Consider the following 25,756-nt stretch of genomic DNA (forward strand, 5'->3'; position numbering starts at 1 on the left):
ACAGGGTTTCTGAGGCTGTAAATCTTTACAGGAGCAGAACGCCTCATCTTTCACCCATGGAGCGGCTGGTAGTTTCGAACTGTTGACCTTGTGGTTCGCAGCTCGATTCGTAACCACTGTGCTACCAGAGTTGGGCATTTATAGACCGGTTAAAAGAGCTCTTCAACACTTTCCTGAGCAGGCAGGGTAGAGGCTGAGGGGCCACATGACTGAGAGGATGAAGACAAGAGCAATGTGTGCCTACAGCATGGCAGAGAAGAGGTATTCTTGACTGGAGAAATGTTTCTTCCTGAGATGGTTTTGATCCTGAAGTGTACCATGTTCATATCCCTAATAAACCCCATAATTGTGAGTACTGTTATGAGTCTGTGTGACCATTGCAATGAATTATTGAACCCAGATATGAAGCAGAGAGCACTGTGGGAGAGATGGTTGGTGTCGGAATAGGGTAAAGATGGTTTTAGGGTAGAAGCCTGTATGGTCTCCGTTTCATAGGAATTGGCCTTGGGCCAATTTTGAGTTTGATTTTCCTTCCACCTTATGAAACCAGAGGAAGTCAGACATGGCCCCCACAGTTTTTGCAACAGTCTTCTCTCTCTTAGAACATTTGCGAAGTCTTCCCAACCTTCCTTAAAACACTTGGTTTATTTAAAAACTGTTGTTTTATATGAGGGGAGTCTTCTCATAAAAGGAGCCCTGGCAACATAGTGAGTTGTGACCGAAAGGTTAGCAGTTTGAATCTACCAGCTGCTCTGTAGAAGAAAGATGAGGCTTTCTGCTCCATCATGATTTACAGCCTCAGAAAGCCTCTACAGGGCCCACTAAGAGTCAGGCCTGGATCCACAGCACATAGTCACCACTACCACCATTCCCACAAACTTGTTGCAATGCTTCAATGACTGGGGTAGATGTACATTTAAGTTTTGTTAAAAAAATTGACATTAGTTCTTACCTCAAAATCATTTCCCTCCCCATGGCACTATAGTATCCTTTTTTGAAAAGCCCCCAAAGGAGACGAAGGCAAATGTATTACTGAGAGAACTTATCTGCAGTCATCTACTGATTGCTGAGACTTATTTAAGCAATTATTTTAAAAAATAAACTTGAGCATGTATGAACTAGAATCCTACTTGAAATACTTTCTGACTTACCCAAGCAGCTCAAGTGACAAGGGTAGGCCAGTAGAAAATAGGGTAAGGGGGGGGGATGGGGGAGGGGGCGGCGCTAGACTATTGGGCTGAAAGCACACGATTATAGGATAGAGGTATAGGTATAAAGAGTAAGGGACAGCATTACTGCCTGAGATAGAGAAGGCAAGAGATGTTGCAGTCATTAAACAAGATAAACTTGCTTTAGCATCAGAATCAGTTAGGAATGTTTGTAAAACTATGGATTGAATTGTGTTCTCCTAAACCATGCATTGAAGTCCTGACTTCTCTGTACCTGTGGATGTGACTCTGGAAAAATCAGCACTGGACTATGAACTACAAGGTCAGCAGTTCAAATCCAACAGTTGCTCCTCAGAAACAATATTACAAAGGATGGCTATGAGTTGGACTGACTGGATGGCACTTAACAACAACAACAACAACAACAACAACAACAACAACAACGAGGCCATATCAGAGTCGAGTGTGTCTTAAACCTAATCACTTCTGAGCCATACAAAAAGCAGAATAGACAAGGTGACACACAGAGGAAAGATGCTATATGAAGACAGATACACCCAATAGATGTATCTAGGGGCCAGGAACTGCAAGGATGGCTGGCAACTACTAGAAGCTGAAATAGACAAGAAATGACCAGAGCCACACCCTCAACTTGGACTTCTAGTCCCCTGTCCTGTGAGAAAATAAATTTCTGCCCTTTAAAGCCACCCACTTTCAGTAGCTTTTGTTACAGCAGTCTGAGGGAACTCACTATAGCAGGCATTGTCTCTGTGAGTGGGGCCCAGGGAGTCCTGTCTCATAAATAATGTGGTCTTTGGGATCATTCAAATAGATACTACCTTCCCAGCACTTAGTACACTCCCTGTGTACTAAGTGTAAGTGTCTCTAGTGTAAGTGCTCAGCAAATAGTAAGTTTGTGTCTCTTTCTCTAAGCCATTGCAAAACCAAGTTATACATGCTTCAGGTTGGGGCTATATTTTCTTATTCCCCAGGATCATTCATTTCTTTCTTTCTCCTTTTTATTTTTTTCCAGACTGGAGTTTGTTCATTATTCTTCTGCCACCACTAATAATGGCAGTTAGGGAGACAGAAAGAGCCTCAACACAATGATTTATCCAGAAAAGCTGAATTACTGTACCAAGAGAGAATGAGTGTCAGCCTGGATGGATATTTATGGGGAAACTGTATATTATCGCTGTGCTCGTTAGAGATGCTGTAGTTAAGGTTCTGTGAATGTTAATGATCTGTATTAGAGGAATAATGATAGATGCACAGCAGCCGCCGCTGTACTTAACACACCCCTGAATCACATTTTCTTACCATGTAACAGATCTCCAAGCAACCTGATTTATGTCCACTGAAAGCACAAGCATGTATCAGGACACCTGTATCTTGGAGGTAAGACTATAGCTGCTTCTGCACAGGGAGCATGATGGCAAGGTACTTCAGAAACCAGATGGACAGAAGGTTCTTGCTTTCTGCTTGGAGTCTCATGTATTCTGTTCTTAGAGGCAACTTGACCCAAGGGGGAGACATTCACAGATTTTGAGTAGGCTGCCCCTACATATACTATGCCTATTGTCCTGACATCATTGTTAATAGCAATCCCCTGTTCACTTCCAAAAGTGTACCAGTTTAGATGATAAACTAGGTCACTCAAGTCTTAAGGTCAGAGAGACCTGGGTTAGATTCTTAGTTAGGCCTCCTCTAGCTGTGCTAGGTGATTTAGCTTCTCTGTGCTCCAATAGCATTATGGGAGAGAGAAGACTCACTTTTTGTGGTTGTTTGGTAGCATCTTGATACAGTGCATTAAGTGCCTAGCACACTCCCCACCTTGGTGAGGTGTTCAACATTTGGCAGTTACAACTGTTCGTAGTCCTCGGCCCATAGCCAGGGCCTTGTTACTTCTCTGCAGGTTCAGTTACAATTCAGGCTCTTGAGTTGGGCTCAACCTTGTTGACATCATTGCTCAGGAATGGAGTCTTGAAGGTGCTCAGACTCCATACTGTATACACCAATCTTCCTCATTCCAAGGGATTTAAAGCACCTTAGTGGAAGGAGCTCTGGTAGCGTAGTGGTTACGAATCGGGCTGCGAACCTTAAGGTCAGCGGTTCGAAACTACCAGCCGCTCCGCGGGAGAAAGATGAGGCTTTCTACTCCCGTAAAGATTTACACCCTCGGAAACTCTGTACAGGGTCGCTATGGGTCGGAACCGACTCGACGGCACTTAACAACAACAACAACAGTGGCTGAGCCATGTCTTAATCATTCTCATATCTCTTCAAGCACATGACACAGTCTTTTGTCTATACAACAGCTCAAAATCATAAATATGGCTAATATTTATTGAACACTTACTATGTGCCATGTACACTGTTTTAAACATCTTAGATGAATTGCCTTATTGAATCCTTCAAAATAACTCCTTGAGAATGCTACAGATGGTCATTATCCCCAATTTAAAGATAAATATACCAAGGCATTGAAAAGCTAAATTAATCCATCCAAGGTCATAAGGCTGATAATTGATGGCATAGAATTTCAGACCGAAAAGTTAGACTTCCAAGTCCACACTCCTAAGTTCAAGATCATGTTATCTACCAGCTATCCTGGTTTCGTGCTGTGGGTTAATGTGCCAGACTGCAAGGTTGGATTGAATTGTAAAGTTGGCAGTTCAAGCTCACCAGATGTTCCTCAGCAACCCTATACAGGGTCGCTATGAGTGGAAACCAACTCAGCAGCACTTAACAAAAACAATGACCAATTACTGAGCTTCTGTGCCAAATGCATTATCAATTGATTTACAACTCTTCCTTTATTTTAATTTTCACAACAATCCAAGGAAGTTGCTGTTGTTAAGCGCTATCAAGTTGGTTCAGACTCATAGTGACCCATATAAGATTTCCAAGGAGCAGCTGGTGTGTTTCAACTGCCGATCTTGTGGTTCAAACTGACCTTACAGTCTAGTGCATCATCCAGGGTTCCAATCCAAGGAAGTGGCTCTCCACATTTTGCTATCTGGTCACTAAGAATATGAAAGGTAAAGCAAATTTCCCAGATCCACACAGCTAAGTAGTACAAGGGTCGGGACTTACTTCAAATTTCATGCTTTTTTTTTTTTTTTGCTACATCTCAGAGTAAGCTCCCAATCTATGCTTATGAATTAAATGACAGAAATGCAATATCTCCGGTGGGAAATAAGATGAAAGTTGTTCTGGTTGGACCTCTCAACTTCTTTCCACTCAAGGAATTAAGCAGTGGTTTCCTCTGGATGGAGATTTTTATACTACTTTGTCTTTCCTTCTAGAACCTTCTGTCTTTCGAGTAGACAAGAGATGGGGAGGCTTCCAGGTCTGCATTTATAATTGTTGTTGTTATAGTAGGCTTGCAAAAACCAACTCCCCTGCCACTGAATCGATATCAACTCATAGCTGTCTTGTATATGGTCTCTGAGACTATAAATCTTTATGGGAGCAGAAAGCCTCATTTTTCTCCTCTGGAGCGGCTGGTGGGTTTTCAATGCCAACCTTCCAATTAGCAGTCCAGTGCTTAACTTACCAGCCACTCACCAAATGCCACCAGGGATCCAGGCAAGTTCAACCGGAATAAAGTTTCCTCAGTTGTTATGAAACATTTCAAGGCCACTCCTCTGGGGAGGTTGTTGTTAAGTTGTCATTGAATCAGTTCCAACTTTGGGTTTCTGAGGAGAGGCTGGTGGGTTTGAAGTGCTGACCTTGTGCTTTGCAGTCCTGTGCTGCTCTACAGAGCCACACCAGGAGTCTGTAAGGGAGCTAGGGGCAGGTATTCTAAGGGAGGAGTGGAAGGGTAATGACTTTTATCAAGATGTGCTTTATGGTAACACAACTGAGCAAACAGGACAGGAGACGGCTGCACATACAACCACTTATCCCCTTCCACATTTGCATTTGTAGAAAACAAGTTTCAGGAATCATTTGGCAGGGAGCTGTCTACAACTCGGTTGGATTCCATTCATGATGGCCCAGTTTTTCAAGCTTAGAAGAAAGAAGTAGGCATCATTCAGAGTGATAAAGTGATGCAGCCCAAATCTGAGACACAGATTGGGAACAGAGAGGAAGATGAAAGGGACCGTTGCCTTCTCCTACAAGAATCCTCAGACAGCTGATGGAAAGGGGGCTGTGTAAACACTAGATCTTAGAGCAAGAAAACACTGTATATGTAAATGACAGGGCCTAGAGGAGATAAAAGACCCCTAGGGGGTGCGGTGGTCAAAGCACTCAGTTACTAACTAAAAGGTCCATGCTTTGAACCCACCAGCCACTCACCAAATGCTCCATGGGATTAAAATGTGGCAGTCTGCTTCCATAAAGATTGTGGTTATTATGAGTCGGTTCTGACTCATAGTGACCCTGTATAGGGTTTCCGAGGAGCAACTGGTGAGTCTGAACTGCCAACCTTCCAGTTTGCACTCTAGCGTTGATCCTACAGTGCCACACCAAGAGAACGTAAAGATGGCAACCTTGGAAATACTTGGAGCAGTTTTAATCTGTGCTCCAAGGCTGCTAAGAGCCAGAATTGACTGGATGACAACTGGTGTGGTTTTCTGGTTTATAAAAGTGGAGGAAGAGAGCTTGGTCTGTTTCATCAAGGCTGGTCAATTTGGAAGTAACTTAGACTCCACCTTTCTCTTCAGCATGGTCTTTCCTGCTCCCTGATCTGCATAACCTTGTCCCCATCTCTACACACAGTGGTCCTTTCTTGTGAGTCCCTGGTCCTCTGTGCCCTCATATCTCTTCTTGGCCTTGCACTGTATCACAAGGGACTGATCTCAATAAATTGCATTTTTCAGGCATTTGGAAGCAGTAGTGGAAGACTGGATGAAAATGAGAAGCCGTGAATTTCTTCTGCACATTCTTTAGACAGTGTCCCCCGGTGACTGAATCTCCTATGGTTTCAGCTTCCACCTGAAAATGCCTCTCTTCATGGTCCCACCTGTCCCTCAGATGCTCCCCCTATGGCTCAGATGTGCCTTGGCAACCCTGGCTCATAGGCTCTGCTAACACCACCTCATCTTTTGTCCTTCTAAAGGAGCTCTGGTAGCGTAGTGGTTTTGAGTCGGCTGCTAATCTCACAGTCAGCAGTTTGAAACTACCAACTGTTCCGCAGGAGAAAGATGAGGCTTTCTGCTCCCGTAAAGATTTACAGCCTCGGAAACACTATGCCGGGTTGCTATGAGTCGGAACTGACTCCATGGCACATAACCATTGCCACCAGCAGCTTTACGAATGGTAGCAACTTCCTATTATTACTAACTTGAGCAACCCCATTGTCCCCTGAAGGCTTTCAGAATTTCTAACACCTTAGTGGTACTGTAGGATAATATGCTGGACTGCAAGGTCAGTTTGAACTGCAAGGTTGGTGGTTCAGATGTATTAGTCGCTCCTCGAGAACCATATACAGCGTCTCTATGGGTTGGTACCAACTTAGCTGCACTTAATGACAACAACAACGCCTTAGTAACTACTTCCTCACATTAAATTCCATATATTATACTTACTGGCTTCGGTTCTGTTCTCCTGACTACATCCTGATGGACTCTTGTTGTTAAGTGCCATCAAATTGGTTCCAACTCCTAGAGACCCTGCAGAGGATTTCCAAGTAGCAGCGATGGAGGGGGTGGTTGCACTGATGACCTTGTAGTTAGCAGTCCAGTGCTTGCCCCACAGTGCCACACTGGGATTTCACCCTGATGGGCACTCCTAGATTATTTTATTAGCCTCTTTATGGTCTGTCCATCTGACCAACCACCTGCCACTGGATACCAGAGTGGCTTTAAAAATGACGTTCTAGTAATATCACTCTGTCACTTGCAAGTATCGGTGGTATCCCAATAAATCCCAGCTTCTCAGCTCCACATTTCGGATCCTTCCCTAGCCCAAGCAGGTTTCCTTCTGTCTCCTCATCTCTTTCTCCCACAACAGAATCTTGGGGTCTAGCCATCCCTGGGATAAAATCAGCCTTTTTCAGATCTCAGTGCTTTTAAACATTCTGCTTCTTTTTCGTGAATACTATTCTACCCTTTCTCCGTTGACAAGTTCATTCATTTTTCCCCAAATGCTACCTCTGGATGCAGACTTCACCAAACTCCCTCAGATGAAGGTTACTACCCCTCCACTTGTGTTCTTACATCATCATGTGCACAGCCTCTTAGAGACCAGATCATAGTGATTGTAGATTAGTTCTGTAATCTGTCCCTTTCTTGAGACTATTAAGACTCTTATGCTGCCTGCCTTATTCATCTTGAGATCCTTGGGAATGAGAACACTGTTTGACCACTAGGAAGCTCATAATAAATGTTTGACAAATGAATCAATGAATGAATAAGTTGTGAAGGAACTCAAATTAAAGAAGAGCTTCTGGCAATCCGATCTATGCCATTACAAAAATGACGAAGGGAGTTCTATCACTGAAGGCAAGTTACCCAAAGCCAAACAGTCAGAACTATCCCTCCACACTTACCATGTATGTTCTTGAAGCATTTCTACTTTGGCAGAAAGACTAAAGCAGATAACCAATTTTTAATGTTCCTGTTAATGTTAAGATTTTAGGAATACAGGATTCTAAATCAGGACAATTGCTAACTAGAGCAGTAAAAAACCCACCTAAGAATTAGCAAAAGGGCCACCCTCAATTTTACTTGTGGGAATGTGTAAATTCGGATTCCTTGCCCACACTTCTGTTAACTCTGTTGTGATAATTATAATTTCTACACAATGTGGTGCTTAATGAGGAAGTGAAACTGACAAATGTTCAGACTAGATTTAATCCAATTATGTACATCTTGATCCAGATTTCAAGCTAAAGGAAAAACCAACTGCTGAATTGCGAATGGAAATTTAGTTCCCACAAAAGATGGGGTGGAGGATGGTAGAGAACAGTTATCACAAAACTTCTACAGTTCTTCCCCTCAATGGACTGTGCAGGAGGGAAATAAAAATATTTGTGCAGGAGGGAAATAAAATTAAATTTAAAGCAAGGACAATCCACCAGACACTGATTGTTTTGGGGTGGGGGAGCGTGGGAGTGGGGTCTCCTATAGAAACACACAGGATGTTTGGAAAATGGGCAGCAGTGGTGGGAAAATGAGACACTTTCTGATCGTTAGAGGTAAGGGGCGTTCACGGAGATTTATTATTTGGCGCTTGTGGCTATATCTCTTTAATATCGAGGATGAGAGAAGTAATGTGCCTGGCAGAATGGGGGTTCCGGAATGCATTTGAGCAGGGTCCTGCCTTCATGGAACTTAGTCCAGTACAGGAGAGAGGTGCACCCAGGCAGCCATGAGTGCTGGACTTTGGGAGGGATACCAGTTACTGGAGAACTGATTGTGACTCATAGTGTTGCCCCATTCATGTGTGTCACAATTGAACTGTGTTCCACAGTTTCAAATGGCCATCTTTTAGAAGTAGACTGCCAAGACTTTCTACCAACACATCTCTTGGTAGACTCAAACCTCTAACTTTCCGGTTAGCAACCAAGCATGCTAATCACTGGTATCATTATTGTCAGGGATAAGTGCTGCTCCTTATTAGTTTTGTGAATATGGACAAGTTACATTATCTTTAAAAGCTCCAGTTTCCTAATATGCAGGGTCCCTGGGTTGTGCTAATGATTAATGTTGCAGCAACTCAATGAGATTGGAGGTTGGAGTTCACCCAGAGAGACCTCAGAATAAAGGCCTGGCTAACTCCTTCTGAAAGAACACACAGAATCACTGTACCAAAAGGAAATGGTTAATGTTCAACCGTTTCAAGAGGTAGCATATGATCAGAGAACAAACAAGATGGCGGACTGGGTGGATGTGTAGTAAAGAGTTCTGCCAACAACAACACAGAATACCCGACCAAGCAGGCTCTCAGGGGATGGTCCCAGAACTCTGAAAAACATATAAAGGAATATTTAGAAGCTTGGAAGGCTTACAGCTGGGGGAATTTGTGGCAGAAGCAAGAAATATATTGCTTTCTAGTCCGGGATGCTCAGCTGCTCCAGGCACCTTCATCTTGGTATGAGACCAAGTAGGGGAAGGATCGGAGCAGCCACAGACGCCTGGCACAACCGCTGAGATAAAGGTGTGTACATTATTTTCTTTTCATAGCTGTTCATTGGTTCCTTGCTGTCTGCGCACCTCCATTCTGGTGACTATAGGGGTGCCAGTGCTAGCGGACAACCCAGCCTCACCCTCGGAGGGTTCTACTACGCATGTGCACAGAACTCCTCGAAATTTCAAGTGACAGTTTCCAATTAAAAACAAACGGCCACAGCCGGCCCTGAACTGTTTCCAACTAGAAAAAAGGCCTGAACGGGGATTGTGGAGCGGGACAAGCAGACAAAAGAGGTAGTAGGCCGAAAATTAAATCCTAAATTACATCAAAACGACCAACAGTGGTATCTTGAAACTTCTCAGGAAGAAGAGTGAAAAGGGAAGCCCATTTCCTGATCACATCTACCTGGAGGCATTCAGAAAGCATAAAAAATACCAAAATACATACCCATCTGAGTATTTAAGTTCACAGATAACCCCTGAAGATGCCAAAAAAACAGAAGCAGATGACCATATCTACACATGTCCAGAAACGAGATAAAGTGACTGAGGCAAATGAGCTGGAAGGAGACCTACACTCCATACTGGAAGATGGGCAGGCTTTGGAAATGCCTGAGAAGGAATTCCTAAAAATGATTATAAAAGGTATCAAAACATTATACAATGTAGTTGAGAAAAATAAGGAAGAAGTCAGGAAAGTGATACAGAAACAATCAAATAAGATAGATAGAACATTGAAAACAATGTAAAACCTACAGAAAGAGTTCCAAATGATTAATAATAGAATATCAGAAATGGACAATACATTGAAAGGGCAAAGGAATAGAATTAAAGAGATAGAAGCTAGAACTAATGAGCTAGAAGATAAATCTCTCAACACTACTAAGATAGAAGAACAAATACAAAAAAGAATAATAATAAAAAAAAAATCTGAAGAAGGCCTAAGATTCATGTTGCATAACATGAAGAGGAATAACATAAGAGTTATTGGCATTCCAGAATAGGAACAACCACACAAGCCCACAGATAAGATAGTTGAAGAGCTTCTGGGCGAAAATTTTCCTAACATCATGAAAAGTTAAAAGATAACCATTCAAGAAGCTCAATGAACCCCAGGATGGACAGACCCTAAAAGACAATCACCAAGACATAATAATCAAGCTCTCCAAAATCAAAGGTAAAGACAGCATCTTGCAAGCAGCTAGGGAAAAGAGAAATATAACATACAAAGGCAAGCAAATCAGATTAAGCTCTGATTTCTCAACAGAAACCATGCAGGCAAGAAGGCAATGGGGAGAGATATATAAAACCCTGAAAGAAAAAAACTTCCACCCAAGAATCCTCTACCCAGCAAAGCTGTCAATCAAATACGATGGTGTAATCAAAACATTCCAGGATAAGCAGAATATGATTTCACCAAAGCCAATCCTGCCAAGAAAAACATCCTAAAGGAAGGTCTGTGGACTGAGAACCAACAAGAACACATAACAACTACAGAATGACGTACATGGCAGCATCAACCTGAACTCAGTCGACAAATGAAAGAGTCAAGAACAGAATAAAATGATAAGAACAGAGGATCTGGGAAGTCAGTCTATGATCAAAACAATTACAATGTGAAAAAAGGTAAACACAGAAGAACAGAGATCCAGGTGGTGGGAAGGTCAGGTAGATTACTGGATAAAACAGACTATCTTAAATGGACGTATTGTCAGGAAGGAGAAGTCGCTGGAGAAGGATATCATGTTTGGTAAGGTGCAGGGTCAAAGAAAAAGAGGAAGACCCCCGATGAGATGGATTTGGGTAATGGTATTTACCCAAACGGATTTGGAGGAGTATATAGAAAGTACCATGGGTTGCCGAAAGAACAAACAGATCTATATTGGAAGAAGTGCAGCCAGAGTGCTCTTTGAAGGCCAGGATGGCCAAACTTCGTTTTTCATACTTTGGACATATTGTCAGGAGGGACCAGTCACTGGAGAAGGATATCATGTTTGGTAAGGTGGAGGGTCAGAGAAAAAGAGGAAGACCCCCAATGAGATGGATTGGCCAAGTGGCAGCATCTGATGGACTCAAGCTTGGCAACAGTAGTGAGGTTGGCCCAGGATCGGGCAGTGTTCGTTCTGCTGTGCATAAGGTCACTATGGGTCATTACCGACTCGATGGCACGTAACAACAACAACAATAACTCTTTCTGAAAACCCAGGCACTGAAAATGCCATGGAACACAGTTCTACTTTGACACATGTGCTCGTGTTCATGCATTGTCTATTCACCTGAAGGTAACTGGTAAATTGGTTCCTTACATGTAAATGGACCCTACCTTCCAGGATTGTGATTATTGAAAGAAATAATGTGAGTTCAGAGGCTGGGCTACATAAGACATGTATCCCAAGGCATGTAGCAGATGCTCACTAAGTTCTAGCTGCCTTTTCACAGCTAAATCACCATTAGGCTCTCAGTGCATATGCTTAGAGAGTTGGCACTACAAGATAAAGGAAGGAGCTGAACTGGAGGCTTCAAATTCAGTCATCAAGATTTTTATGAACTTCTCCCAGTGTGGTTCCTCTTCGGGACATGCCAGGTAGATTTAGTGTCCTGATACACACACTCTCCAGATAGAAACGAAGGAGGAACTGATGATCTAAAGCAGACAGTGTTGTAAAACTTGATACACTTCTTTCCATCCAAAACGCTATGTTCACAAGGCAATCCCACTTATTGCTTGTTGCCATGTGCTTCAGAGAGGGCTACTTAAAAGCCAGGGTGATAAAGCTGAAGACAGGAACAGAGTCTTTAGAGTGTTGAAATTGGAAACTGAGATATTGGGAGCAAGATTTTGAAGTAAATGTGATTCCTACATAAGGAATATGGGAGCATATAGACAGATCATTGTGAGGTCCCCTGGTACAATCACCAAGGAGCCTGGGTAGCCTATGGTTAAGCACTCATCTGCTATCCAGAAGTCTAGCAGTTCGAACTTATCCTGTGGCTCTACGGGAGAAAAACACTTGATGATTTGATCCTTTAAAGACTTTAACCTTGAAAGTCCTTATGTGGCAGTTCTATGTTGGGGTCATTATGCGTTAACATTGATTTCATGGCACCCAACAACAACAACAGCACAATTACCTTCACAAAACAGGAATCGATGACAGGACCATTTATTGACTTCTTGACCATTTTCAGGGGGCAGGGAGACACCTTACTTCTGTGACAAGCTGTCCTTTCATCTGAAAATCTGGTCTGCTGGTCTTTTTTATATTGACCCTAGAGTTACCGTCTTTTGCCATACAGCTTTTACTTCTCAGCTATAGGAAAGTCCCTAATTGGGCAAACCAGTAGATACCATCCCTAAGATTTGACTCCTCTAAGTTCTCGATAAGCAACCCTCATTTTCCAGAAAAAGCTTCCCCCCGACACATTGCCATGTGAACCTCACACAAGCCCCGAGATAAAGGTAGGATGTTCGCCATTGCCATTTTATGAATGAAGAAAATGAGTCTCAGAAAGGTGAAGTGAGTGAAGCATCTCAGGAGGGTCCAATGAGTCTTTTACATTTAGGAATCTGTATTCAATCAAGAGAAAATTGATGCACCAGTGATTAATTTGACAATCAGTATTGTTTCCATTACCACTCTTCCAAACTTTCAAAAATGTTTCATATGAAGGCCAAAAAAAAAACTGTGCTGGAATCCACTGACTGGTTATTACTGACAATTAGAAATTCTTTTATGTCTAATCCAGTGACACAAAAGGGGTTTAAATTGGACAATGGTAAGGTGAAGGATAAAACAACATTTCCAGTCATAAGAGTATCACACGAGGGAGGAGAGAAGACAAGCACTGAATACTTCTCATGAGAAAATCACATGAATCATTCTAAGATACATTGTTGTTGTTTAGTGCTGTTGAGTTGGTTCCAACTCATAGAGACCTTGTATAGGGTTTCTGAGGAGAGGGTGGTGAGCTTGAATCGCTGACCTTTTGGTCCAAATAGACTTTACAGTCCTGTCTGTGCATTAACCCCCAGTGCCATACCAAGCCTCCACTCTGAGGTTTGTTGTTAAGTGCTGTTGAGTTGTTTCCAACCCATAGTGACCCTGTATAGGGTTTCCAAGGGGCAACTGGTGAGCTTGAACCACCAACCTTGTGGTGTAGTGCATCAACCCACAGCACCACACCAGGACTCCACTCTAAGGTATTGTTGTTGTTGTTAAGTGCCATCGAATCAGTTCCGACCCATAGTGACCCTGTATAAGGTTTCCATAGAGTGGCTGGTGAGCTTGAACTGCCGACACTGTGGTTCAAACTGACTTTGCAGTCCAGAACATTAACCCACAGCACTACACCAGAACTCTAAGGTATAGACCTATGTAACTGAAATAGTGGACTGTGAAGAGTTAGACTCAACCAAGATCAGTGGTGTGGTGCATTATATGGTCTGAAATAAGTACTTCAGCAATCTTGGGGTCCTCCATAGACCTAGAATCATTTCCAAAGACTAACAGAGTACAAAAACCACTCAATAATGAAAGCAGTCATGGAGCTGAGCAGACCACCTAACTCCTCTCCACTCAGGGATGTGCATTTCTGACAGTCTCAAAGAGGCCAGGATATCTGTTAAAGAACATGTCCAAGATTATCAGCTGGCAGAGATGAAGACTACCAAACATGTCCCCTTCCTTAAGATAGAAACTGATGAGAAGTTAATCATTCTGAGTGTTGCTGAATGGAGTCAGCATGTACTCTGGAACCAGAAGTATCCCAGTGATCTGTCCTAGAAAATTCTCCCATTTTTGCCTTTGACCATTCAAATCAAGACTTTTCTCAAACTATATATATCCTCCTTCCTGAAACTTCCCTTTCTCGCTGGTCATTTAGCATGTCATGCCAGCAAACATTTGTGCTATTGGTTTTTAAAGACCCTGGCAGAAAAATACACTCATGTATTTAATATTTAAGGTTATGAATTCCTGACTGGTGCAAATGTTTAATGTGCTTAACTGTTAACTAAAAGGTTGGAAAGTTTGAGCCTACCCAGTGCCATCTTGGAAGAAAGATTTGGCAAGCTACTTCTGAAAAACCAACTATAGAAAACATTTGGGGACCGGTTCTATTCTGATATACATGGGGTCATTATGAGTAGGAAATAACTTGAAGGTAGTAACATTCCATCACCTCAAGAATCCTTGATCTTTTGATGCGGTGGTTCATTCCAATGCCTGACATTATTATATTCTAACATTCCAGGCTAAGGAGCTCTGGTAGCATAGCAGTTACCTATCAGGCTGTGAACCTCAAGGTCAGCAGTTCGAAACTACCAGCCGCTCCGTGGGTGAAAGATAAGGCTTTCTGCTCCCGTAAAGATTTACAGCCTCAGAAACCCTCTACAGGGTCACTGTTGGTGGGAACAGACTCGAGGGCACTTAACAACAACAACCCAGGCTAACTGACTTCAAGATTACAAAATCCAGGGACCAATCCTTTCTTCACTGTTGAATCTTTCCTAACATCTCCCATGTTTGATTAAAGGTTTCAGAAACCTTGTAGTATTAGATTACATAGTAGGTAAATCAGTAACTATTGTTACTAGGATTCCAGTTTATGTTCATACATGCATGGGTTTATTACAAACAAAACATGCTTAAACATGTCTCTCCAATCAGATGATGGCTGTAGACAAACTCTCTCAGCAATACAACTGACTTAGTCTTGTTAAGGTGCCTTCCCAAACAAGGTTCAATCAAATCAGTGACTTCAGAGGGGATCTACTGCGTCAGGTACATTCCAGGCAGGGAGGTTAGCTCAGAAGTATATGGTGATTATTTTTCCTTTGGGGTGTGGGGGAGCAGAATTACAAAGAGATCATCTTGATAGATTTTCTCAAAGAATACAGGGAAATCATGAGGGTTTATTAGGAAGAAGTTTTAAGAATATTGAAAACTACACTGATGAAAAAAATGTCAGAAAAGTTGCCCTGAGAATTTTTCCCCCCATCACAACAGAACACACCTGTGCATTCTTCGAGGGTAGCAAGGGCTATCCTATGAGAATTTCTCCCATCCACCCTACAGTCCTGATCTTGCCTCTTCAGATTTCTTTTTGTTCCACAAACTCAAAGAACATTTAAAAGGAACATCATGTGAGTCCCTCAAAGAGTCCTGGTGTGGTGCTGTGTTAATGCGCTAGACTGCAAAGCTGTTTGAACTGCAAGGTCGGCGGTTCAAGCTCACCAGCTGCTCCTTGGAAACCCTAGACAGGATCACTATGGGTCTGAATCGACTCAACAGTACTTAACAACAACAACAAGGATGCCAAAACTCTGTTTATAAGTGGTGAAAACTGAAGAGCACAGAGTTCTTTGGGAAAGGGTTACAAAGATGGAAACAGCTCCTTTAGAAGTGTAGAGACCTAATGGAGGATATGTTGATAAACAATTGCTTCATATTTTGATATTTTTGTTTAATAAAAGTTTCTATGATTTTATATCAATACTTTTTTACTTAAGCACATGGTTAACTTGGTTGTGAACAGAAAGGTTGGTGATTCAAATCTACTCAGAGAGATACTTCAGAATAAATGCCTGGGCAATCCACTTCCAAAAAACCAGCCACTGAAAACCTTAGGGGGCAGAGTTCTCCTCTGACATACACGGAGTTCCCATGAGTTGGAATGGACTCAGTGGCAACTGTTTGGGGTTTTTGTTGTTATTGTTGTTTTTAATGAGGGAGCAAATGATGAGATCACACAAGGACTTTCAGTCAGGGTGCGGTCCACAGCTGGAAGCTCAGATGGCATTCCCGACATATCCTTACCAGGCTCTGGGCTGGGTGCTGGTAATAAGAGGACCTCAGGAAGCTCAGAGGGTGAAGAGGAAGAAAAGTAATTCTGACACTGTTCCGTGAGCACTATGCCTCATGGAATGATGGACACAGTAAGGTGGCACAAAAACAGGACTGATCTGTGGACGCCATTCTGAGCAGAAGTCTGAAATGTTCTTCCCTGAGAACAAAAAGCTTGACGCTATGCCAGAATGTTGGGAGAATCTGGGGAGGATGTGACTCTTGAGGAGACCTGCAGAGCTCAGTTGGGCTGGGCCACAAGGAGGTAGTTAGAGATACAGACTAAGCCTGGGGCCTGGGGCCTGGGGCCTGGGGCCTGGGGCCTGTGTATCTCAGGCTGAGGAGCTTGGACTTTTTTGTTTTGTATTTTGTAAAGGTGCTATTAAGCATGGAGATGGTGTAGTCAGACTGTTTAATAAATTCACAAATACCAAGGCAGCAAATGGAGCATGTTTCCTCACGTATCCAAACCTGTTAGGGGCAAGGGAGGCAATTTCGGCACAAATTGAATTGTAGGGAGCTATGTAATGGGGACCATGCCAAATTGAAACACAGAAAGCAGGCCAGTGTCTCAGTGACAAAGGGGCTTGATTAAATGTAAAGGCCGAGGGAGAAAAACAGCTTTTTCCTCACCGCATGTTCTCTACCAAGTTTGTGAAAAGAGGCACGCACATGAATATACCTTTTCATTAGAACTAATAAGCCCTGGAGAGTGTAAGTAGCATTTAGAAAGGTTATGGTGGTCTCAAAATACAGGTGGTGAATTAGAGAAATGGACATATTTCAGAAAGGAATTTCACTAGGGGGAAGGGGAACAGGGAGCAAGGGAAGGCGAGAAGTGAGCAGGAACACAGCCCAGCTCGAGAACAGGGAATCTCAGGTTTGAAAGGGGCATCAGGAGCTCATCTTGACCATGTAGCCATTACAGGCTGGAATCCTCTTGACCGTTCTCCTGACAAGTGGTCTTTAGCTGGCCCATCTGCAGTGACAGACAGCATACTATCTTATGTGCCACACGTACCAATGCAGCACAACCATCTTTACTGAGAGCTAGAGGTAGATTTCCTGCAGCGACACACACAATGGTCTTAGTTTCATTAATTGGCTGCTGGTGGTTATGTGCCTTGGAGTTGGTTAAGACTCATAGAGACGCTATATGGGGTTTCCGAGGCTGTAAATCTTTACAGGACCAGAAAGTTTCATCTTTCTCCCACGGAACCGCTGGTAGTTTCAAACTGCTGACCTTAAGGTTCGCAGTCCGATTCGTAACCACTATGCTATCAGAGCTCCTTTCACTAATTGGCTAGTGTGGCACAAATACAGTCTCCCTTAGGTAGTCCTCTGGAGCCCATCTCCAAAGTTATGGTTTCTTTTCTCCAGGCCAGGTTGCTTCCAGATTCTTCAGCTGTTTCTGAAGAGATGGAGTTTCAAGCCCCCTTTATCTATCTTATCTTGAAACACGTAAGTCTATCTTTATCCTTTTTAAACTAAAGGGGTCCAGAATTGATAACAAAGTCCCAGATTGAATTATTTTAGGCTTGATTTCATAGCCCAGGCTTTTTCCCCAGATTGTTAAATTGAATGAAGTCAATAGAGACTGATCTACTGATTTTCATATCTGCTGTGGCAAAGTCAAGTGTTCCCTTACTCAACAGCCTTCACTGGCTCCCCGGCACTGGCAGAAGTGTGCAGAGAAGTTTCTTTCAGAATACTGGTTGAGGGTCCTAGGTATGGGCTCTAGCTGGGCACTGCCGTGGGGTAGTATGGCAGAGCTGGTGATTTTCCACTCTGTCTCAGATTCCATGAATCCTACCAGCAATGGGGTTCAAAATGATTCTTGTTTTAGATGGGCAGCTCTATTCATGGAACCAACACACTGTCCTCTATTTGACCAATTTCTGCCCCCAGGGTCTTCATTATCTACATCCTTCTTAGATAATGAATCAATCAAACCAACCACCTCAGTAAGAAAAAGAAGAAATGCATGAATGGAAGGCCACCCTCATTCATTCATCCGTTCATTCATTCATTCATTCCACAAACAGAACTGCTATTCTTTCAGTCCAAGTTCTTTATTGGCGGGTCCACGCTGGTGGAGAGAGCTTCAATACGAGGGGCTTCAAAAAGTTCATAGAAACATTTCACTATCATTTCTTTTTGTTCCATTTTTTCCACAGTCTCCTTGTATTTCATGCCTATGTCAAGGACAGCGATGGGGCAAAGGAAGAACTGAATGAGGTTGAGGGGCTGGACCATGGCATGTGTGTTTCACGTGGTCCATGCTTTTACTCAACAACCTTGTTGGCTAGAGACTTACTGTCATTCTGCACTTGAGACCTTGAGAATCTAGGACCTAGCAGTTTGCATGATTCAAGTAAATCATACTATGGACCAGACCTTTCATCCAGTTGGAAGTCCTCCTCAACTGCACCATTTTTGCCTTACCCCTACTTCCCACTGGCTTACTGAGGAATCCCTAGTCCACAGGAAAACATTATGGGCTGTGATACTCATTCCAGAAGAGGGTTTCTCATCCTTGGGTTGCACACAAGTCTCAGCTTGCATGCCCCATCCCAGAACCCTGGCAGCAGTAGAAAGGAGGTGTACTTACACTTACTGGTTGGCTTTTTGGCACATCATAAACACCTTCCTTCTTTTGGCTGGTGGGAACCTATGGAAAAAGCAAATGCAACACAGTCAAAACACTGTTCCTCCACTTTTGAACCATAGCGTAATCAGACTTAACCCCAGGCTGGCCACAGTGTGTGTGTGAATGGCCGAGTGAGAGCCTCAGAGACCTAAGGGACTGCTCTAACTTTTCTTAGAGAGTGCACAACATTTAATAAATGTGTGACATTGGGATCTTCACAGAATCACATTGTAGGGAGCTGCACAGACCTCAGGGAGAATATGGTGGGGGGGAAATCCTATTTTTCACCGAAGATAAAAAGTAAAACCCATGGAATGCCTGTGAATGGCATTAAGCCATAAGACTATTTTTTAACTGCTAAACTAGCGTAGTGGTTACGAATCGGGCTGCGAACCTTAAGGTCAGCGGTTCGAAACTACCAGTCACTCCGCGGGAGAAAGATGAGGCTTTCTACTCCCGTAAAGATTTACACCCTCGGAAACCCTGTACAGGGTCGCTATGGGTCGGACCCGACTCGATGGCACTTAACAACAACAACAAACTATATAGAATCAAGCAGTTAGAAACTACCAGCTGTTCCACGGGAGAAAAACAAGGCTTTCTGCTCCCAGAAAGATTTACAGCCTTGGAAACCCTATGCAAGGTCACTATGAATCAAAACTGACTCCATAGCACATAACCACCAATCAGCCAGAATCAAGAAGATCTTGGCTTTTTCACCCCCCCCTAACATTTAGATCAATGTATCTTTCTTATTTTTCCCTTCCTTTTCATCCTCATCCATCTGGTTTTAGCTGGGTCACTTGTGGACAGTGATACCCTGAGCAGGTTTATTTAGCTCCCCTGAGCTTCATTCTCAGATACCGTAAAAGAATAAAAAGCTACTAGGCATCAAAATACTGTAAAGAGTTAGAATGAAAATTACTTTTGTTATTGACACATTATATGTTGTTGTTGTTGTGTGCCGTGGATTCGGTTCCGACTCATAGAGACTCTGCACAGGTTTCTGAGGCTGTAAATCTGTACGGGAGCAGAAAGCCTCATCTTTCTCCCACAGAACAGCTGGTAGTTTCGAACTGCTGACCTTGCGGCTCGCAGCCCAATTCGTAACCACTATGCTACCAGAGCTCCTTATACACATTATATAAACACAAATATTAACATATCTTATGATAATAGCAACACATCGAATACTCTTCTTTTGTGTCAATTCAGGGCTCTGAACTAAAACATTTTAGACTAGACATAATCATGAGCTTTTCTTTCCCCAGCAATTGCCACACCTGAGCTCACATCTCCCTGATAGGATCAGCCAGTGGTGGTTGTAGAACTGTCTGGCAATGTATCTTTCTTTCCATTTGACTGGGAGTTCCTTGAGAGCAGGAATCATATCTTATTCATCACTGTATTCTGATGCCTTGATCAGTGCCTAGTACCTAACAGACACTCAGTGCATTGTCTTCTGGGTAAATATCCCCAAGAAAAATATGAGGAATGCGGAAGAAAATGAGGGGGAAAGTATTTGTTAGGGTTGGATCAGGTAACTACAGTATTCTAAAAGAATTAAATGGTATGCATTTCTTGACCCTCTTTATCCTCTTCACTCTCAATTAATTTAATATCTTTACAATAACCCTATGAAGTTGGAATTATAATCTCCATTTTAAATGGAAGAAAGTGAGGCTCTGAGATGTTAGGGAAAATTCCCAAAGGGTCAATGCTATTCAGTGATAGGATTCAAACCTGGCTCTTCCAAATTAGCAAATATGTCATTTATTTATTATAAACAGTATGAGCTAACACTGAGCAGGCATTTTGTATGTACCAAGCACTGTTATAAACAGTTATGTTTTCCATATCTTCATGACAGGTTCATAAGCTTAAGATTACAATTGCCCCCAAGATCCTGAATAGTATCAAAAGTTAACACATTCAATTATGAACCAGAAAGTTAGAAGCTTGAGTCCATCGAGAGGCACCTCAGAAGAAATGCCTGGCAGTCTAGTTCCATGGAAAACCCTATGGAACCCAGTTCTTTTCTGATACACATGGAGTTACAATGAGTTGGAGTTGACTCAACAGCATTTGGTTGGTTACAATTGTCCCCCATATTTCAGAGAAAGAAAATGAGGGCTGTCAAGGGTTCTGTGAGCAGGGGAGCTAGAAGTTTGTTTGAACCCAGAAAGTTTGTTATTTTAACTGCTAAACTATATAGACAGACCTCTTAGCACCATTTCCACTAGGACCACCTTCGTGCTAGATGTTTCTCTTTCTTTGATGTTACCTTGTATGTTCTCAGAAGCTCTTTGTACATTGTTGTAGAACACAGAACTCTGAGTGAGCCTGGCTATGTTTGGAAGACACATTCTCCGAGGTGTTCCTGCAAGCCCCAGTTTGTAGGTAGCCAGCGAAGAATGTAATGTCTTTGTTCCTGATAACTGAGCTCCATTTAAAAGGAATCCTCTAAGAATGCCTACAGCATCCTTGTTAACGAGGTCCAATAAATTACCAGCCCTCACTTTTGTTTTTATTAGCTCACCCTTTCCTGAGCAAAAGGAACAGGATTCTATTCCCTGTAATTCACTGCTCACTACGGGCACTTAGCACAGTTGAACCGTAGCGGACCCTCAATTATCCCAGCAAATGGAGAAGACGCAGTGGGATGGAGAAACCCAAACTGTGCATAATTGAAAAAGCTTTTCACTTGGCTATCCCATGAGTGAGATATCAATCTGCCTGTTTGTCCTTTAAGATTTATCTCAGCCAGGACATCTTCTTGAATCAGCCTGATTCTAGACCTGGTGTGAAGCCTTCTGTGGACTCTTATAACCTGTGACACATCCTTCCATTAAAAAAAAAAAAAGTTACCGAGCCCCCATCGTGCGTCGTGTGCTGTGCTTTGCCTGGGACAATGGTGGTGCACAAGATGGACACGGCCCTTAATTTAATAGCGCTTCCTGTCTTGTTGGGGAAGATGACAGTAATCAGGCTGCCGAGGTTGAGCGTAAAATGTGCCTAATCTTATCATTGGTGTTTTCACAATAGACTGTAACTGTCTGTTCACTAGCCTGCTTTCCCACTGCTCTGGAAGCTTCTGGAGGACACGGTAGATATATTATTATCCTTATATCCCCACCACCTTGCACTTGTCCTATTGTATTGCTGTTGTTGGTTGTTGTTGAGTTGTTTCTGACTCATGGCAAACATACATACAACAGAACAAAACCTTACTTGATCTATACCATCTTCAACATTGTTGGTATATTTGAGTCTGTTGCGGTACCCACTGTGTATTCTGAGTGCTTTCCAATCTAGGGGATTTACCTTCTAGCACTATACTGTACACTATTCTATTGTGATCCATACGGTTTCTTGGGTTAATTTTCAAAATTAGATACCCAGGCCTTTTTTTCCTAGCCTGTCTTAGTCTGGGAGATCTATTAAAACCTGCCCCACCCTGACTGACCTTGAGGGTATTTGAAATATTGCGGCATAGCTTCCTGCCTCATTGCAACATGCAAGTCACCGCAGTATGACAGACAGAATAAACTTGATGATTAAATTTTGGTGAAAGAATATCTAACTGCCAATCATTTATCACAGGCATTGCTGTTGTTATTGTTAAGTGCCTCTGAGTCAGTTCCGACCCCCAGCAACCTGTAAAGGGTTTCTGAGGAGCAGCTGGTGGGTTAGAACCGCTGACCTTTTGGTTCAAACTGACTTTGTGGTCTAGTGATTATCCTGCAGCGCCAGCCACACTAGGGCTCCTATCATGGGTATGGTGGAGTGGTGGTTAGTTATACTGAAGGCAGAAACATTATTGGGATAAAGACTAAAGAAAGGCATCATTCAGTTCTCACCTCTGGTTCTGTTGGTCTATTCACCTACACAGTTCATTTCACTAATACAATCGTTAGCTTCCCGGTGAGAGGCAACATGGAGATCTGATTTCTAAGCTTGGCCTTTCCACAGGTTGTGTGACCTTGAGGTTCACTTTCTTCTCTGAACCTCTGTTTCCTCCTCTGGTTGTGTAAGCATCTGAGACACTGTCTAGAAATTCCTTGAAGGTCCTTGAGGGCCATGCCATGGCCATTATGACTTCCCCGTGTGCCTGTCACGTGCGGGGTGCTCTCTACAGAATTACTTTTTGAATCAACAAGCTAATATATGCAAAATTACTCAATGAACTATACATTATACATTGCATATGCAGAAGATGCTTTCAGCTCATCAGTGTATGAATTAATAATGTGAAGAGGCAATTCAAGGGTGTGTTGGGTGGCATGGAATTTCTGTTGCTAGTTGCTGTTGAGCTGGTTCTGAATCATGGCCACCCATGGATGCTGTATCTGCTCTACAGAGTTTTCAGTGTTGTGAACTTTTTGGATGCAGATCATCAGGCCTGACTCCGGCTAGTGGTTGAGCAGCTTAACTCCCTGTTCCATCCAGACTTTAGCATGAGACTAGAAGATTTCAACTTTAAAATAACAGTACTTGACACATCTTGTATGATTAAAAATGAGTTATGAATGTGTAAACTTGGATAGTTTCCGCTTGGAAAGCTGACATACTATTTACTTAGGAAACTTAATAAGGTATTAAAGAGCACTGGCTTTAGAATCAGGAACCCTGACCTTGAGCACAGGACACAAATTGTGGGAGTTTGATTTTCTCGTGTTTAAAATGATAGTCATCATAGGTCTTCTTCCCTTTCACTTTGCTACTGGAAGGGTCAATAGTAAGTGATGGCTCTTTATTGTCTTTGAGAAACAATGGATAAATTTATCTGAACACTCAACATGAAAGGCAATTATTATTATTAGCATAGCTTAGAAAATAAAATGACTGATCTTCAGAGAGGTAGCTTTCACTCCACAGGGTCTCTTTCTATTATTCTGAAGTTATACAGAGTAAAGTCAAAGTGAGGTTGTAGCCTCCTACTAGAGTCTCTAACAAGAGAGAGGTGATAAGTTACATTTTACTTCACTTCATACATCCATGCAGAGGTTTTAAACAGTGTCTGATATTGATGCCAATGGGAAGTAAAGGGAAGTAACATTTGTCCAGAATCTACTATGTATCACCAAGTGCTAATATATATTTTTAGCTTTTTATTGTAAATTGGGTGAAGGTTTTCAGAGCATATCAGTTTTCTGTTCAACAATCCATACACATTTTGTTTCGTGTCATTGAACGCAATCTCCACAATGCAATATTATTTATCCCACTTCTTTCCTCCCTGTGTTTCCTGTTTCCATTCCTCCTTCTTTCCTAACCCTTCGGGACTGTGCCCCAACTGCCATTCTTATCACTTTATACCTGCACATTATTTCTAGGAACCGATAAAATAGGATTCCTATTTTGCATCCCTGGACATTGAGATACTAAGGTTATGGACTTGGTCCAAGATCACAGTAACAGTTAAAGGATTAGGTCCCAGGGTTGTTTACCGAGTCCACAAATCAAAGAGGAATCAACTCCAAAACAGTCCTGGGAATTGATTGAGCCCTGGTGTAGCACTGTAGTTTAAACACTGGACTGCTAACCATAAGCCTGACAGTTGAAAACAAACAGCCACTCTCAGAAATTCTATACAGAGTCACTATGAGTCAGAACCAACTCTAGGTCACACAACAACAACATGCCCTTTTTAAAAAAGAAAAATGAGGCTCTTACTAGCAGCGCCTTTAAAGCTAACCCCTTATCTTTATGCCTAAGAGCTTATCTGTGGTTAAGCAAATTGTACCCCAGTGGACTGGCTAAGCCAGAGAGGAGAATGACCAGAGCCCTTTCCAATAGAGAGCGATAAAATACTCATTTCCTTAAATGGCACCTCTTGTTAATGATGGACAGACAGACTGGAGAAGCAAGGGTCAGAGATGTTAGGAAGTGTTTGATTATTTGGTAGTGACTTGATGGCTGACACAGAATCTGATTGTGAAACTCAGAATCTGGGAATCCTGAGCTGAAAACAGGTTCTGAAACGAATCTGAGTTTTTTATTTAGTTAAGTAAATTTCGTTTTTTCATTTATAAAAGTCAGTGTGAAAGTTTCAGAGTGAGAGAGACCATGGGCAAGAAGCCTTATCTCTAAGAGCCTCACTATTTTTTGCTTGTTGTTGTTAAGTGCCGTCTAGTCGGTTCCGACCCATAGCGACCCTGTACAGGGTTTCCGAGGGTGTAAATCTTTATGGGAGTAGAAAGCCTCATCTTTCTCCCACAGAGCGGCTGGTAGTTTCGAACTGCTGACCTTAAGGTTCGCAGCCCGATTCGTAATCACTATGCTACCAGAGCTCCTTTTTGCTTGGAAGGTGGAAATAATAAGGTTGGTGGTGACAGGTAAGAAACATACAAACCCCCACTTACAGATCAGTGTCTAATAAATGTTACCAAAACACAGATGCACACACACAGGGTTTCTGAGTGTCTTGGTGCCCAGTAGAGCAAGCTAGCTTGCTTCTCTGAAGAATAAAGAGTGGGACACTAGTTGCAAAGACCATGAAATAGCCTTGCTAGAGAGCTCCTTTAGCCTATTCACTCATTTTATAGATGAGAAAACTGAAGCTCTGAGGGGGAAAGTCATCTTCACAGGTTGACAGGTTAATGGTTTCTTTGGATCCATCTTTAGATGTTATGAGGTTGTATTTAAAATCTGTACTGAAGATAAATACAACTTTCTATAATGAAAGCATTGTAAGTGGTGACTTTAATGAATGAAGATGGAATGCATGGTTGAGAGCTGGTCTTTGTACTAAGATCTCAAATTCATGTACCTGGGCTCCATATTCTGTGACTTAAGATGCACCTTTTTTTTTTTTTTTTTTAAGTTTTTGTTGCGAACTGAGTGATAGTTTACATGGAAGAATATCTGTTTTACACTCATCATTTCACTTCAATGGTTTTAATCTCCTCTGTGCATTACCATTCAACAGTATTTGCTTCTATTCCCTATTTATTTGTTTTTGTTATTGATGTACACAAAAACACTCAGGAATACATAATCATTTAAACA

General features: G+C 42.4%; 1 protein-coding gene across 2 annotated transcripts in view; it reads right to left on the reverse strand.

The window, feature by feature from the left end:
• DAB1 (Dab, reelin signal transducer, homolog 1 (Drosophila)) overlaps positions 1-25,756 on the reverse strand; it is a 452,378-nt gene that overhangs the window by 72,703 nt on the left and 353,919 nt on the right. For both annotated transcript variants that reach the window (XM_006839821.1, XM_006839820.1), the window contains one exon: positions 18,707-18,766. In XM_006839821.1, coding sequence (XP_006839884.1) covers positions 18,707-18,766 — 60 coding nt within the window. The remainder of the gene's footprint in view (positions 1-18,706; positions 18,767-25,756) is intronic.

The sequence above is a fragment of the Chrysochloris asiatica genome, unplaced genomic scaffold (assembly GCF_000296735.1).
Source record: "Chrysochloris asiatica unplaced genomic scaffold, ChrAsi1.0 scaffold00026, whole genome shotgun sequence".
NCBI lineage: Eukaryota > Metazoa > Chordata > Mammalia > Afrosoricida > Chrysochloridae > Chrysochloris > Chrysochloris asiatica.